This window comes from Solenopsis invicta, chromosome 2 (assembly GCF_016802725.1).
Source record: "Solenopsis invicta isolate M01_SB chromosome 2, UNIL_Sinv_3.0, whole genome shotgun sequence".
NCBI classification, from domain to species: Eukaryota; Metazoa; Arthropoda; class Insecta; order Hymenoptera; family Formicidae; genus Solenopsis; species Solenopsis invicta.
Genome location: NC_052665.1, coordinates 2,715,128 through 2,730,364, shown reverse-complemented (window position 1 = coordinate 2,730,364; position 15,237 = coordinate 2,715,128). Strand labels below are relative to the sequence as shown.

General features: G+C 30.1%; 1 protein-coding gene across 1 annotated transcript; it reads left to right on the top strand.

The window, feature by feature from the left end:
* Nucleotides 1-9,488, top strand: LOC105196479 (nose resistant to fluoxetine protein 6). Its single transcript, XM_039445841.1, has 14 exons — nucleotides 1-20; nucleotides 2,878-3,153; nucleotides 4,055-4,248; nucleotides 4,315-4,508; nucleotides 4,657-4,760; nucleotides 5,111-5,335; nucleotides 5,430-5,646; nucleotides 5,825-5,990; nucleotides 6,100-6,179; nucleotides 6,564-6,659; nucleotides 6,755-6,884; nucleotides 7,897-8,080; nucleotides 8,669-8,811; nucleotides 8,898-9,488. Exons 2-14 carry the CDS (start codon nucleotides 2,934-2,936, stop codon nucleotides 9,039-9,041), a joined length of 2,097 nt encoding a protein of 698 aa, XP_039301775.1. The 5' UTR covers nucleotides 1-20; nucleotides 2,878-2,933; the 3' UTR covers nucleotides 9,042-9,488.
* The last annotated feature ends 5,749 nt before the right edge of the window (nucleotides 9,489-15,237 follow it).

Sequence of the window (15,237 nt, the reverse complement as noted above, 5' to 3'; positions counted from 1 at the left end):
GTTTGGTTCTAGACGGACGGGTGAGTCTGCATAAATAATTAATGCCATAAACTTCGGCAATAAAATCGCGATTACTTTAATGATGCTTTTTATCTACGCCTTAGAATTACTTTATATGCTATTGTTGTTTTTCGCATTGTAATTCGCAGGATTGAAACGTAACGCGGTACTTGTAACGTCGTTATCGTTACAATTACTTTTTTTTATATAACGAATCTGTTGTGTCTTTAGCGGGAATAACACTAATATTTTTACATTGTAGTTTCGTATAATTAGTATAGTTTACTTGCACATTTGAATTTGCACAATGTAATTAACAGACGACACAATAGACAACACGTGTAAATTGTCCGCGTACGCAATATTTAACAGTCGCATTTGCATTCGATGACGCTCGTATACGTCAGACAATTAAGTTACGACAGTGCTTACGGATAGCTACCTTGAGTCTGAAGACATCGTCTGGAAACAGCTACACTGAGTTACAACTTCCGATCGATCCTTGACGAGAGAAGAAGTCAAAACGGCTCGGATATTACCGATACTTAATGTTTAATGTAACAATTCGCGGCTTTGATCTCTTGAGACTTTCTCACGTACGATCCACTATCATGGTTTTTAGATAGAAAAATGCTTCATCGGGATTTCATTCGCCTTATATATACTTTTTTATAAACTCATTATTTCGTTCTGATATGGTAAATTGTCTTCAAACTCTTGTCCGGTTTGGCAAGTCTTGTTCTTTATAACTTGAAATGCCTTCTACGGTCGCAGGTAGATCTTCGTGCTTGTTTTTATTTGTGTGATTTTATATACTTTTTTATTCTTTAGATTATGAACGCGACGAATATGATAAGTGTTGTAGGTGTACTTTGTAACTCTTAACGACAGCTCGGTATCGTTACAGTGTCGTTGCGTAGCTTTTCTACCATGTGTAATATCTGCGCAACGACGCTGTAACGATACCGAATTGTCGCTAAGAGTTACAGAATAGGACGGTTGTGATAAACAGTCGCCGCGAGCTCAGGATCATACATATATAGACTATCATTTTAGTCATCGCCGCTGTCTGCTTAATATTTCGCGGTCGCGGCATCGAATCCGCGGCATTTGATGGATATATACTTCCCAAAGAGGTGCAATTCTCAAAGATTCACCACAGTCTCGTCTAAGCAATACTCAGTATATGTACAAAGGATGTCGTGTGTGTCAAAAAAGGCCGGCGAATGTCCAAAACCCATCAAACTCTCTTTTGACTGTACGTCATATCGTCCGCTTAACCCTTAAACACACCAATTGCGAAAAATACGTAAACACATTTTCGAGTAGTGTCCGAGTTAAACATTTACGTAAAAAGAATCACAAAGTTACGTCATATTAAAAAAAACAAGATTTATTGAAGAGTTAATTGCGAATGAATGAATGTTAATTATTTTGTCGCATCGATTAAATTCCGAATTTTTGAATCGATTATTTTCTATGAGATGTAGATAACTATCAAATAATTGAGTTTATTAAGAATATTGTAATATTAATTTTTAATTTTCTGCATTTTATAATTAGACTAATGCATTTAATAATTAAGACAAAATAAAAATGCATTTAAAGCTTTCTCTTTCTCTCTCTCTCTCTCTCTCTCTCTCTCTCTCTCTCTCTCTCTCTTGTTCCAAATATATAAAATATTCAATATTATCACATTTTGATAAACAGTAATAGTAACAATTATTTTATCTATATAATCATAAAAATAATAATTGGAACTTTTGTTTTCAATATCGAAATCATTATCACGAGCTTTTCAGTTCATAAAATGCGGAATTAACTTTCTATGATGATTGTATGATTAAGGAACATTAAATGGTATAAAATAAATTTTATTTGATAGAGCTGCATTTCAAAAATCTAATTTTACATTTTGAACTTTAATTTTGAATAAAATTGGAAAATTTCTCGTAAAATTTTTTTATAAAATTTTAATAAATTTTAATAAATTCTGCATTACTTTGCAACTACATTCGCAAAATTTAAATCACAAAAATGGGGATACCGATCGAAACCAGTTTTTGTGCTCAAAATTATTTATATGAATTTATAAGGATTTACAAGATTTCTCTAAAGTACGCACCGCACTTTTAATAATAGTAATAACCACATTTTTAATAATAATTTACATTTACTGTTTTAAAGTTTTTATAAAGTTAATAATAGATTTTAATGTGGTCAAACAAATTCACAAATATACGTTAAAATTTTTGTAAATGACAATAATATTCCATCTTGCCAAATAAAAATTATTCTACCAAAGTGTATTTTTTTGCCAGCCTTGTGACGTATATATTTATTACAGACCAGCAGAGTTGAGCATTGTTTGTTATTTTTTGAATAATTTTTTATTTAAATGACTATTTAAATAAAATTTTATTTGTTATTTGCGTTATTCGTTATTTGTATTATAGACATTATTTATTATTCATTTTTTGAATAAATTTTTATTTGAGTAAAAAATTATTCTTTAATTAGAAATAAAATTTTATTTGAAAATATTGTTATTTGAGATAGACAAATAAATTTTTATTTGAATAACAGTTATTCAAATTAGATCATAAAACGTAGGAAATGCGAGTCAAACGCAGTAATTAGTACGTCAATAATAACATGTACATATATTTAAGTCTTAAAAAATTATTTGTTATTTATTATTTTTTATTCGAAAAATTGCTCGTTTCTGCAGACAAGTTAAAAATTTTATAACACCTGACTAAGATGTTATTTTTACACTTGAATTATTTTTTGCTCTGCGTTATAGATAAATTTAATAATATCTGTTTTATTCCGACAATAATAATTTTCGTCTCAAAAGATTGCATCATTATACAGGTATTGGCCAGATTTCAGTAAAAAGGGAAAAGGCGGCTACAGACAAAAACCTTATAATGTTACATCAACACCTGTTTACTTGGTCTATCTGTATAAGCTTAATTGCGTTATTTTGTGACTCTGTACACACTCAGGAATTTAATAGTGTTCGTATTCAAACAACGCCCGTTTACGCTATTGCTTCAAAAGCCGATCTTCTCAATTCAACAACATGTGGAAAAAAGTTGCAGAACTTCCGAGATGCTGTTGATCAACGGACACTGTGGAGCTTAAAACGTAGGTAAAATTCTTAATCATAATCATATTGATATTAATACTAAACCTAAATACTAATTTAAATACTGAAATCGGATAAAAAAAATAAAAAAGGTTATTCATCTTTATTTTGATAACTCTGCAACTTTTTTACAACATTGCAAGGACATAACATTGAAACACTATTATATTAACGTTACGTCATGTCTCTGAGACATCTATACAAGGATGCAGCAACTGCATTTAGCAGACGAAACAGATCAGTTAGCACACAGTGATTTTTATTAGGATTAGTTTCTCCACTTATAAGTACAGTGAAGAACTAAAGGCAACGACCAATCATATTAAAGAGTTATTAAGCTCTTACTGATCTGTTTTATCTGCTAAACATACAATCATTATTAATAAAAAAAAACAAACGTTTTATTAAATTTAAATTGTTTTATTTTTGTATTTTTGTAGAGAAATACAGATACTTTAATAAACAATAAATTATATAAAACTATATTATTTTAAAAAAACTTTAATTTAATGGCATTTTTTACAAATTTTTATGGAAGTAAGGGTTGCCACATTTAAATGCTTTTTAACATCAGTTACTTTAAGTTGACTTTCAATTTTTTTTAAATTTTTTTATAGCATACCATAAATATAATGTCTTACACGACGACATTAAGTAATATTAATGATAAAAAAAAGAATGACGTGGAGAGTAAGCATCTCTTGATACTATTCAGAAATTAAAGTAGAATTGATATTATTTCATCAAATCTTGTGAGATTTTACGTTTTCTCTTACGTGCAGAGGTGTATTCCCTCATCAAATTAGAAGCGTATGCATCAGGGTTAAGAAATTAACTAATAATAAGAAAAAGCCGGTACTTATTTCGTGTAAACAGCTACAGTCTAATTTTTATTTTTAGTTTTAGATTCCAGTGGTGGATATAAACCAGGTTTTTTTTATGGAAATAATTATTGGCTAGGCAGTCGTAGCCAATGTCTCGATATAATGAACAGCGATCCGCAACAAGAAATTTTGCCATTCGAATTAAACTATTTTATTGCTCATTTTAGACAAAATAGTACAGTTCAATATCGCATACATCTATTCGAAGAGGTAAATTTATAAAACTGTTATCTGATAAGAAAGATAAAAAGTTTGGAATATATTGTTTTATTCTAGAATGTGATAACGCTAGGACTTTGTCTACCAGCATCATGCTCCACACATAATCTAAGCTTTATTTTGGAAAAAATGCTACATGATAGAGATATCTTAATATTTGACCTTTATTCCGCTGATCTCAATCTGATTCAAGTTAAAAATTTAAAGTACGATGACAAGTTGCTATCCGGTAGCGCGTTATTTTTTATCTGGTAAGTTGTAGAGAAAAAATGATAATTATTTTAAAATACAAACATAATAATATTATGTAGCAATAAGATGTAATAATATTTTAAAAATTTTTATTTTTATCCCTTACAAGAATATGAAGATTAAATAAAGTCAATATTTTATTTACAGTATAGGTTTAGGATTTTGTTTTATGACAATAATCGGAACAATGTATGACATATTCGTTTATCAAAAAAGTGTAGAGAAAAATGAGATGAATCAAATTAATAGGAGTAAGTATATCATATTAACACAAAATTTTTACTTTAACAAATTACAATTTTGATGTACTACAGACTTCATTTTCTAAATATTAGGTTTATTTTCTCGTATTAATCTTTTAATTTCTTATCAAATTATTAATTTCTTGTTTAACTATTTACTAAATTATTTAACAGTTTGTTGTGCCTCAACTATCATTTTAAATAATTAATAATTAGTAAAATAACATTTTTTGCTATATCTTGCACGGCTTATTTGCGCACTTGTATGAATTTTAATTTCTTTAAATATTATTTTTAATTTTAAACTTTAAATCTTTTCACTTTTACATTAGTATTAAAGATTTTGAATTATGCTTTAGATATCAAAGATGTGTCCAAAAAAGAAATAAAACTAAATTCGTCTACGCATTGGAAAAGTATAATTGGAACAGTATTAATATGTTTCTCCGCTTATACAAATACACGAGAAATGTTCGATACAAAATTAAATACTGGCACAATAGCGGTTCTTGAGGGCTTAAAAGTTTTAAATATGTGTATTATAATTGCATTTCACTGTATATATTTTGGAATAAATTCTTTCGGTGAGTACATTTTGAATTTTTCTACAGAATGAATAATTTTTTATTTCTTGTTTTTCATTTTTTGTATATAATAAAAATTGCTTTTTATTTGCAGAGAATAAAGTATGGGTGTGGAAAAATATGGGAAATTTTTATAATTTACTTGATCCAATGATTGGATTCGTATCAGTCGATATTTATTTCTTTTCAAGTGGGTTTTTGGTGGCTCATTGGTATTTGAGAGATAAAGTAAACAAAATTCCGATTAAGCCAATTCGATATCGAGAAAAATTACATGAATTTTTTATTAATATAGTAAAAAGATTTCTACGGTATGTTTTTCTATTATGTTTTCAAATAAGAAGTTTGATAAACATAATAAAATTACTAATTTAATGAATGAAATAAACATATTTGAATGATGTATAAAATTTGAAATTAATTTTTTAATTTTAATATTTGAATAAATAATTGCTTTTTTTCACATTAATAATTAAAATGTTTGTTAAGGTTGACACCAGTTTACATAATGATATTGGGAATATTGCAATTAAGCTCAGTTTGGTTTGACAAAACATCGCAATTTTATATATCCGAGAGGTTTCACGAAACTTGCGCAAAATATTGGTGGAGAAATCTACTGTTCATAAATAATTTCTTCGATATCGATGCAATGGTACAAACACATTTAATTAAAATTGTCTTAAATTAAAATAATACGATAAAAATGCAATATTGAAATAATAATTGAACTTAAAACTTTTATTCTATAACTTTCATTACAGTGCATGAATTGGAGCTGGTATTTAGCCGTTGATACGCAGTGCTATGTAATCGTTTTGATGATATTAATTTTATCAACTGGGTAAGTAATCAATTGTAGATTATAGATATAGTAGGGGAGACTGGGGTTCAAAAGGGTACAATTGCGTTTTATTTATATACTTATGAAAGAAACAAAGGAAAGTTATCGTAATCCCTAAAGCGCTAAAATATTATTTAATAATAATAATATTTTTAAAATATTATTTAATATTAATGAAAAGTGATTATATGTTTGTTTCTGATAATATGAATATTATACAAGAAGAAAATAATATTCTTTACTTCAATTACTTATTTAAAATGATCGAGAGTGATATAACTTTTAAAGATAATAATTATATAGTTTATATATTTTATGTATAATAATTCAAATTAATTTTTGTAACAAAAGTATATTTAAATGAACATGTATTGTGAATTTTAGGTACTTCTACACCGCTGTTACAATATTGAGTGCACTTTTAATAGGTTCAATTATTCTTACTAGCTATATTTCATATGTTTATGAATATGTTCCATCGTAAGTTATTTTATATATATATATATATATATATATAATACATATAATAACTTATTTATTAAAAAATTGTTTATCAAAATTTTTTATTGTTACAGATATCATGAACTATATAGACTCTCAAATGTTTTATACATACCGCCATGGACGAGAATAAATTCATTTATTATTGGTGCAGTCACAAGTTATATTTTAATTAAATTAAATAATAATTTATTCTGGAAAAAGGTTAAGTATTATTCTTATGTAACAGAGAAGAAGAGGGTATTACGGCTACTGTGAACATAATGGCTATCCCCATTATCTCCATTATTAGGTGACGAATTCTAATAATTGTTTATGAAATTATTCAATTAGTAGCCTGCCGTTTTTTAATAGCGTTAATATGCCAATACACAATAGCTTACAATTGTTATAAGGCATTTTTACTGTCGAATACTTTTAAACTTTTTCAAGATACAGTTTAGCATTTAATTACGCATATTTTCTTGTTTTTAAAGTTGAGTGTATAATATTATCGCATGAATGTAATTCGCACACTGCGAGTTATGCAGAGTTAAACAATAACATGGGTTTTTGTTAATATGGTTTTTTAAACGAAATTTTTATATCAAAATATTTCTTTGATAAATCAATTGTTATTCTAAAAGGCGGTATTCAGAAACATTAGAAATATCATTTGATGTTTGCTGTTTAATGTTATACGGGAATAAAATGATATTTCTAATGATATCTCTAAAGTCTTCAAACGCAGAAAAATTTTAAATCAAGAAAATTCAAAATAATGGAAAATTAAAAATATATAATTGTGTAACAAAATACTGTGTTTTTTAAACCAAACCGATTTTTTAATAATTATTTTTGGGTTAGCCATATTACTACCACTTTTTTTCTTCCACCAATTATGCAGTGCGTCACATTTTATAAATTACGTCCTAAGTAATAAATATTTTATTCATTACTTTGAGTCTAGAATCAATTAAACAACATTTTAGCGAATATAATCGTTCAAATTTCAATATAAAATATTGATTATAAACAAGGTTATACAATAAAATGAGAATGGGTGCCATATTATCCTCTTCTCCTCTATTAAAAAAATAGAGGAGAGTAGTAATTATGGAATATATAAATTACTATAATTTATTATTAATTTTTTTATAAATTTATTAATATATGATACAATAATGCTTGATATAATAAATAAATATGTATTATAATAATTTGATATATATTTTAGAAAACTATAATTCTATGTTGGTGTGTCTTTTGTCTTGCCACATCTTGTAATATTTTCGTATTATTTGCGATTTACAAGCGATACGTATCTGGATTAGCTATCGCTGTTTATGTTGGTTTACAAAAAACGCTTTGGTCTATTGGTATTGCATGGATCGTAATAGCGTGTGTTACTAAACACGGAGGTATGTTCATTTATTATTATATAAATTTATCAAAAAACAGTGTTTGTCTAATGTGTAATATATAAAAATGCATATATACATACACAGTATACATATATATATATACATCAAGGGGAACTACTCTTGAATTCTAGTGTACAATCCTCTAGAAGGCCATTGAATTTCTCGAAGTCCGGTGAAGTCTGATGAAGTCCGTTGAAGTTGGGCATAGACTGATGAATTCCGATGAAGTGGCCATGGTGGCCACTTGAAGTTTTTAGTTTTTGTAATAAATTTTCGGTTGAAATCGGTTACCAGAGAGTACACATGTTGTTTTAAAAAAAAAGAGCATCTAAAGTTTTGATTATACCATTTTGCAAAGAATAAGTTACCGAATGCCACCGTAGTTTGGTGAAATCTTGAAGTCAGAAGTTCAGGTGTATGTGTACACCTATTTTCTGAGTGGTTATCTCCTCGATGTACATGTAACATACTTGCATGTACGCGCACGCATACATACGCACACATATGTATTATATTATATTTTAAATTTTGTTGTAGTTTGAAAATCTATCTATAATTTTTATTATATGTTTATTTTTGTTGTAGGAATCGTTAACAAATTCCTGTCGTTCAAAGGCTGGATTCCTTTGGGTAGACTCATCTATTGTGTTTATCTTTTGAATCCGATCATTATACGATCAATTAGTTTATACAATGAAACAACAATACATTTAGAATTTCTGCCGTTTGTAAGTATACGAATATTTTATTAATTAATATTAAAATTTCAATATTAATAAAAAATGTAGTAACTTAATTTGATTTTTGTGTTCAGGTTGTTCTATCTGTGGGATACATTGTGGTTAGTTACTTTTGCGCTTACGTATTATCTATAACAGTGGAAATACCTTGTCTTCTTTTAATGCGAACGTTTATCCAAAACCGTTCAACTAACATAATAGTTAAAAAGGTACGTTAATATAAATCGCGTTTTATGCAAGGTATTATAGCTATTAAAAAGACGATATTTCTCTAATTTAATAAAACTGTGAACTTTGTCACAATTTATACATAAGTCTTTCAAAAAATAATTATGATCCAAAGGAATACGCATTTCTGGCGCTCTGAAAAGCATGCAAGGACCTTTGAATCACTTCTATGTTAATTTTGCATTTAATTGAGGAAGTTTTTCAGACAATAGATGATATTTGTTTCCTCATCATATAAAGTTCTTACACATCAATCATTATAAACATGTGCGTCAGAACAATTAATGATTACACATATAAATAAATTTTTTTTTCGTCTTGAGCAAAAAATGTAATTGTTCGGTAATATTATGTAATATGTTTTACTGCAGAGTGATTATTCTGCAAAATATTAACTTTAATATTATACAAAAAATATATATTTACTATACATTTAATTCTAAAAATATATTTGAAAAACCTTTTACAAATTGCAACACCGTATAAATATATGTTATTATTATTTTGCATATGTGCATGTTTATTAATTTATTTGCATGAGAAGGTATGCACAACAAGAAGTTATTGAGTATAACGTACTTGAAAGGAATAATATTATTATACATGAATGGATTTGGTATTAAATATTCTTTAATTTTCATCCTAACAAAAATTTTAAATTTTTAAAAATTAATGAGTGTGATTGAGGGCAAATATAAAAAACTTTTTATTTAAAAACATGTGCAAATCTACACCATTGTAAAGAGTATAAAATACCAAAATTAAAACATTTCTATAAAATATTTTTTTCGTATACCTCATAGTATCGAAGACATTTGCTTACAATGAAAAAAGTCCGTTATTTTCGAGGAAGTGGTATATCTCCTAATCCTTAAGATACCTGATAAAAAAATATATGGATCTATACTTGTTGATGCATTAAAACACATTTAAAGTCTGTGAAAAGAAGTGAAGGGCAGTTCCGGTGATTTCCATGTGAATTGCTTGTGCTGCTCCCATAGAGAGACTACCTAATGCTGGGAGGAGCTTTCGCTTCGACAGATACTAGACCAGTCGGTTTTAGAAGCTTTAGATAATCGTGTCGGAAAGTTTCTCGGTCTCTCAATTCAAAGCTGACGTGTTCGATGGTAGTAATGTGTGAATTTATGGTACAATTTAATTACAAACGCGAATATACAAAACCGTTACAATATAATAAAACTGTAAATATTACAATAGCGTAAAATCGAAACTGATCGATAACAGCAACGAAAAATTTAAAGAAGCGCGTCTCTTTAATCTAATACACAAATACTTTCAACCGATGATAACGCTCTTTAATCGGAATGTGTATTTCTCTTACATTATCGAAAAAAGTATTTATTAATACAGTAAGAAAATTCGTTACACGAATACAATTATTAGTCATAAAGAAAATGTTTTTTTTTGTTTCATTTGCAACATTGCAAATATATGTGTTTTGTATATGGACATGTGTGTGTTAGAGAGAGAGACAGATATATTTTCTGTTAGAAAAGATATTTTCTATCAGATAGCATACCTGCGAATTCACCGCAAATCAATACATCAAATGTGACGCTTTAACGATTATGATTCTGTCGTACAAATCATATATGTTTTCTTTAAAATAAAAATCCACACATGTTTTGTTTCATGAATCGAAAATTTATGAAACAGGGCGCAGAAAAAATGTACTTACTTTAATTAATTGCCTATTCGAGAAATATGATTTCTTAGAAAAAATAATTAATTTCAATAGTAAATTTTTTTTCTAATAGCAACAAAATATTATCTTTGAAGTAAATTTGTCAACAGACTGAAAATGTTATCAGCGAAAAGAATAATTTTTCTTAAAATAAAAGAATAATTATTATTTCTTACGCAGAAAATGATTTTATTAAAAGTAAGTCTAATTACTTAAGTCTATAAAATTTTAAATAAGTAAATTATTTTGTTCAGTTTCGGATGTCAGTGCTAAAAATAATTCACGTAAGAACATATTTTTTTTATTTTAGAAAAATGTTCGATAGTACTAAGAACATTATTTTCTTGAATAAATATTTTCTAAGAACTTATTGGAATAAATCATCCCTTTGACATAAAATAAATTTAGCAAACAGTGTAAAATTCTTTTTCCGTGTAAAATATTATTGAATATTTTACTACGTCTGCATCCAACCAGTTTATTTATTTCTCTCAGGACGTACCTGCTAATCTTCGGACTTTTGTAAGTCTCCTACTTTCGAGGTAATAAAAAAAAATAGGGATTTCTAGCGCAGTCCTTTCAAGGCGTTTTTGCCCGTATTAATTTTGCACGAGTAATGCAAAAAAGAAGCAATGAATAAATTTGAATAAACAAAACTTTCACTGCGTGAGAATATTAGAACGCACGCGTGGCACTTCTTTTGCATAATCATCTTTAACCGCGGGGACCGTAACGCACACAGCGGCGCCCGACTATACCGCAAATAGTGTTAATGTACAAAGTTGCCGCTTGAAAAAAAATGAAAAAAAAAGAACGCATGTAATGCTTCACAAGCTGTGACACGATCAAAAAGTTACGTTTAACTTGAGTTTCTAGCGAGACTCGTAAACACCGCGTGAAAAAAGGGAGTTCGCTCGCTCATTGCCGACGTTATACATAGCCCGGGAACTTTTCCCTACATTCGATGATAATTCATGAGAAAGTTTAATCCTTTCGCTCGCAGCGTCCCCCGGTTGCGGACATACTTTTTCGTCGTCTGTAATATGCAAATTTCAGACTCGGGGTACCTACTATCGCATCACTTCACCCACATATTTCCGGATATAAATTACTTAGTGTCCGTGATTTTTAAGTAGAATGATGGGGAAAAAAAGAGAGACAGGTGGGCAATTGCGACATTTTTTGCAGTGACGGAACTAATTATGCTCATTAATATTTCTCTTCGGTTGGCTGTATGAAGCTCAGTTATAGCTTCGCCGTTGTTCGTTCACGTAGGTAACGGACGTAGTCACGCTTCATTTAGGAAACATGACTTTTCAAAGTAGCGATAACTTTCTTTTACGATTATTCGAGGCCGGAAAATGCGATATGCGAGCGATCGTAATTCAAGCAACGCAAAGCTGCACTTAGGCGCGGAAAGTGCTCGAGCCTCTCGAGACGAGAGGCGACGCGTCGTCTTTCGCGATGCGCTTTTATCGTGCAATATATTTCGTCGTATCACGCTCTATGATGTCCCAACTAGATCGGATATCAGATTCGAACCCTGATTAGCTTAGTTAGTAAATTATTAAAAAACTAATGTGTAAAACTATTTACCCGCGCATTGCATGACGACGTTTAACTGTCATTTCATTATAAATATAAAATATTTGATATCCTTTGTTATACGACAATCTATGCGTTGCTCATTTGCTACAACTCAAAAATTGTCATTTTTCAGTCTTTTCAGGCGATAAAAGAGAATTTTATAAATGTGAATTCAATACACAGAGTAAAGAACTACTGATCTTTTATTCCTCTAATCAGTAGACCAAATTATTGTACCAAAATCATATTTAAAAATAACAATACAAAATTTTAGTAATTTAAAATATTTAAATTGAAAAATTTTGTTTTTTGCGGAGTTATGTATAATTGTCGTAGCAAATGATCGATATGATCAATAATTTAAGCTGGCTATTTCAAATTTGTCAAAAGTGCTCTTTTTTTCCGAGTTTAATTGACACTTGAAATTAATTTAATAATGAAAGCACATTTAATTATCTGCACGAAAATAAGAAAACATTCTGTGGTCTCTGAGACAAAATTTTTGAAAATTCTAGAATTTAAGGACCTTTCATCCAGGATAATAAAGGGCTAATAACCAGATAGCAATGACTTAATTATTGAAAGAGTTTAATGTCGAATGTGGCTGATGACAGCTAATATACACTCATTAGTATATGGACTAAATGAGTCTCGTGGTAATTGCGCTTTATAAGCTTCTATTCATCGTAAAGTTATATCCGTATTATGTGAAGCATTTTAATCCTCGAGAATATGAGACGAGTATTACTATAGAGAGATATTAATAATCATATTCACGTAATGAAAGAGAAAGGGAGGGAGAGAATGTAATTTTCTTTGAGATAGTTCATTTATCGATTGATATATTCTCAGAACTATTTAATTATGAAAGAACTTCTTGTAATTTGTGATATGTTAAAAGAGAGATACCTGTCACTACTAATTATCTAAATTTAAGTAGCTGACACATTAATTATTAATAAATAGAAAAAATTGTTGTATTAATAAATAGAAAAAATTGTTGTATTTTTGTGTGTGTATTTTAAGAAATGTATAAAAAATAATTATTGGCTGCAACAACGACGTAACTCAAAAGCCAAAGTTTCTCAGTTTTAATATTTTGCGTCATGAAAATTTTGTAATACTTTAAAAAGTGTTTGATTTCGTTTATTAATTGATAAAAATATCTCTTAACTCTTCTCTCAGTGAATTCACCTTACAACAGTATTCTTTTTTTTACAGACAACTCAAAATTAACAATTTTAGTTATGCTATAATAAATGAGCGATACATTAATTAGACAAAAATAATAGCATGCAATTTTATTTTGGTATTTGAAAATTACTGGAGAGAGAGAGAAAGAGAGAGAGAATGAATGAATGAATAAACGAGCTTTATTGATATTCTAAGGCAGGGCTCTCTAAGAATATGTACAGTATAAAAAAACAAACGTGCTAGTATAACAAAGAAAATAAACAGATAAAACAAAAACAACTAAAAATAATCAGAGTAATAGTATAATAAAAAAAAATCATAATATGGAACGATATTGAAAAATAATGAAAAATAATAGCGTAAGATTGGTTAGGTTAGATTAGGAAAGTTGACGCCGAGCTATAAAATTACAAAGATAGTAACATTGAGATTAGGTAGACGCCTAAATTAAAGATCTAAAAACAATTGTATAACTAAAATAAAATAAGAACCTGGTAGAGAGAGAGAGAGAGAGAGAGAGAGAGGGGGGGGAGAAAGCAATTCCACGATAATCTTAAAGATGATATAGCAATGAATGTTATCACCCCTGACAGATCATGGAAATGTGCTTTGTTTCATCGAGATAAGTCCCGATATTTTCGCGCGCAAACTCGGCATGTCACTCATCTACATAGTAATCACGTTATCGCGTGTGTTCCAGATGACTAACTCGCGCTATCTTACAAAATAGCATGTGTCTAGCGAAACAAACGGCAGGCGCGAACAACGTGGGTACCGTTTTGTCAGTTCGTCGACATTAAAGCGAGCGAATGTGCATAAACGCGTATTCCCAGAGTTGAAGTTCAAGCGAATCTTTTCTTTCAAGCACGCGCGAAACTTCGCATTTTTATCCGCAAACAAGATCAGGCGAGACGAAGATGCGCGTCTCAGCCGTTCGCACGCCGATGAGATTCTACCGGGGCTATGTAATTACGGAACGAAACGAGCTTGATGACACACGGTACCAATATTGGACTCGACATTGCGCGATTATGCTATACTATCAATCACAGCGTTCACGCACCGTCTGCGCAGGATATTCTCGCGGCGTTGCTTGCGTCGTGATCAGGGCCCAGCATGTTCGAGGGTCACCGGGAACGGTAACGGTGGCAATAATAGTAGCTGGGGCGATCCGGGCAATGATTCCGCATTGTTCTACAGCGGCAATAAATGTCAGTCGATCGCGTTCGTCCGGGCGCAACGGTTAAAAACTCTTCTTTCTTCCGCCCGCGTTCCTTTTGCCGCCTCATTCGTCGGCTCGATTACGGGCGGCCGAGCACCGTATGCTCGATCGTACGAGCTTTCGAGCTTTAATACGATCGATTTGCCGGACGGCTTGCGCTCGAAGAAGGAGGAGGAGGAGGAGAAAAAGGAGTAGGAGAAGCAAGCGGCTCGCTCCTCTCGCCCATGTCGTGAAATATGCAGTTTGATTTTTCCCCGTGAGAGTTAATTCGCGGGCTGCGAAGAGTTCGCGGAGTAACGCTTTTTAAAGGTGATGTTTTATTTGCCGCGGTCGCCGCGCGATGCGGCGCGTCGAAAGCCCCCTGTTGTTAAAAATAAACAGGCAAGGCTTCTACATAAATCAAGAGACGCAACTACCTTCGGCCGTTGACTTTTTCTCGCGACGAATGGAATGAAAATTCGTAGCTGGGAGAAAACGC

Excerpts from the sequence above, each read along its gene's own strand:
- LOC105196479 (XM_039445841.1), top strand. The coding sequence starts at position 2,934 with ATGTTACATCAACACCTGTTTACTTGGTCTATCTGTATAAGCTTAATT. Across the intron at positions 4,761-5,110 it reads GATGAATCAAATTAATAGGA|ATATCAAAGATGTGTCCAAA; the intron begins GTAAGTATATCA and ends ATTATGCTTTAG. Across the intron at positions 5,336-5,429 it reads TTTTGGAATAAATTCTTTCG|AGAATAAAGTATGGGTGTGG; the intron begins GTGAGTACATTT and ends TTTTATTTGCAG.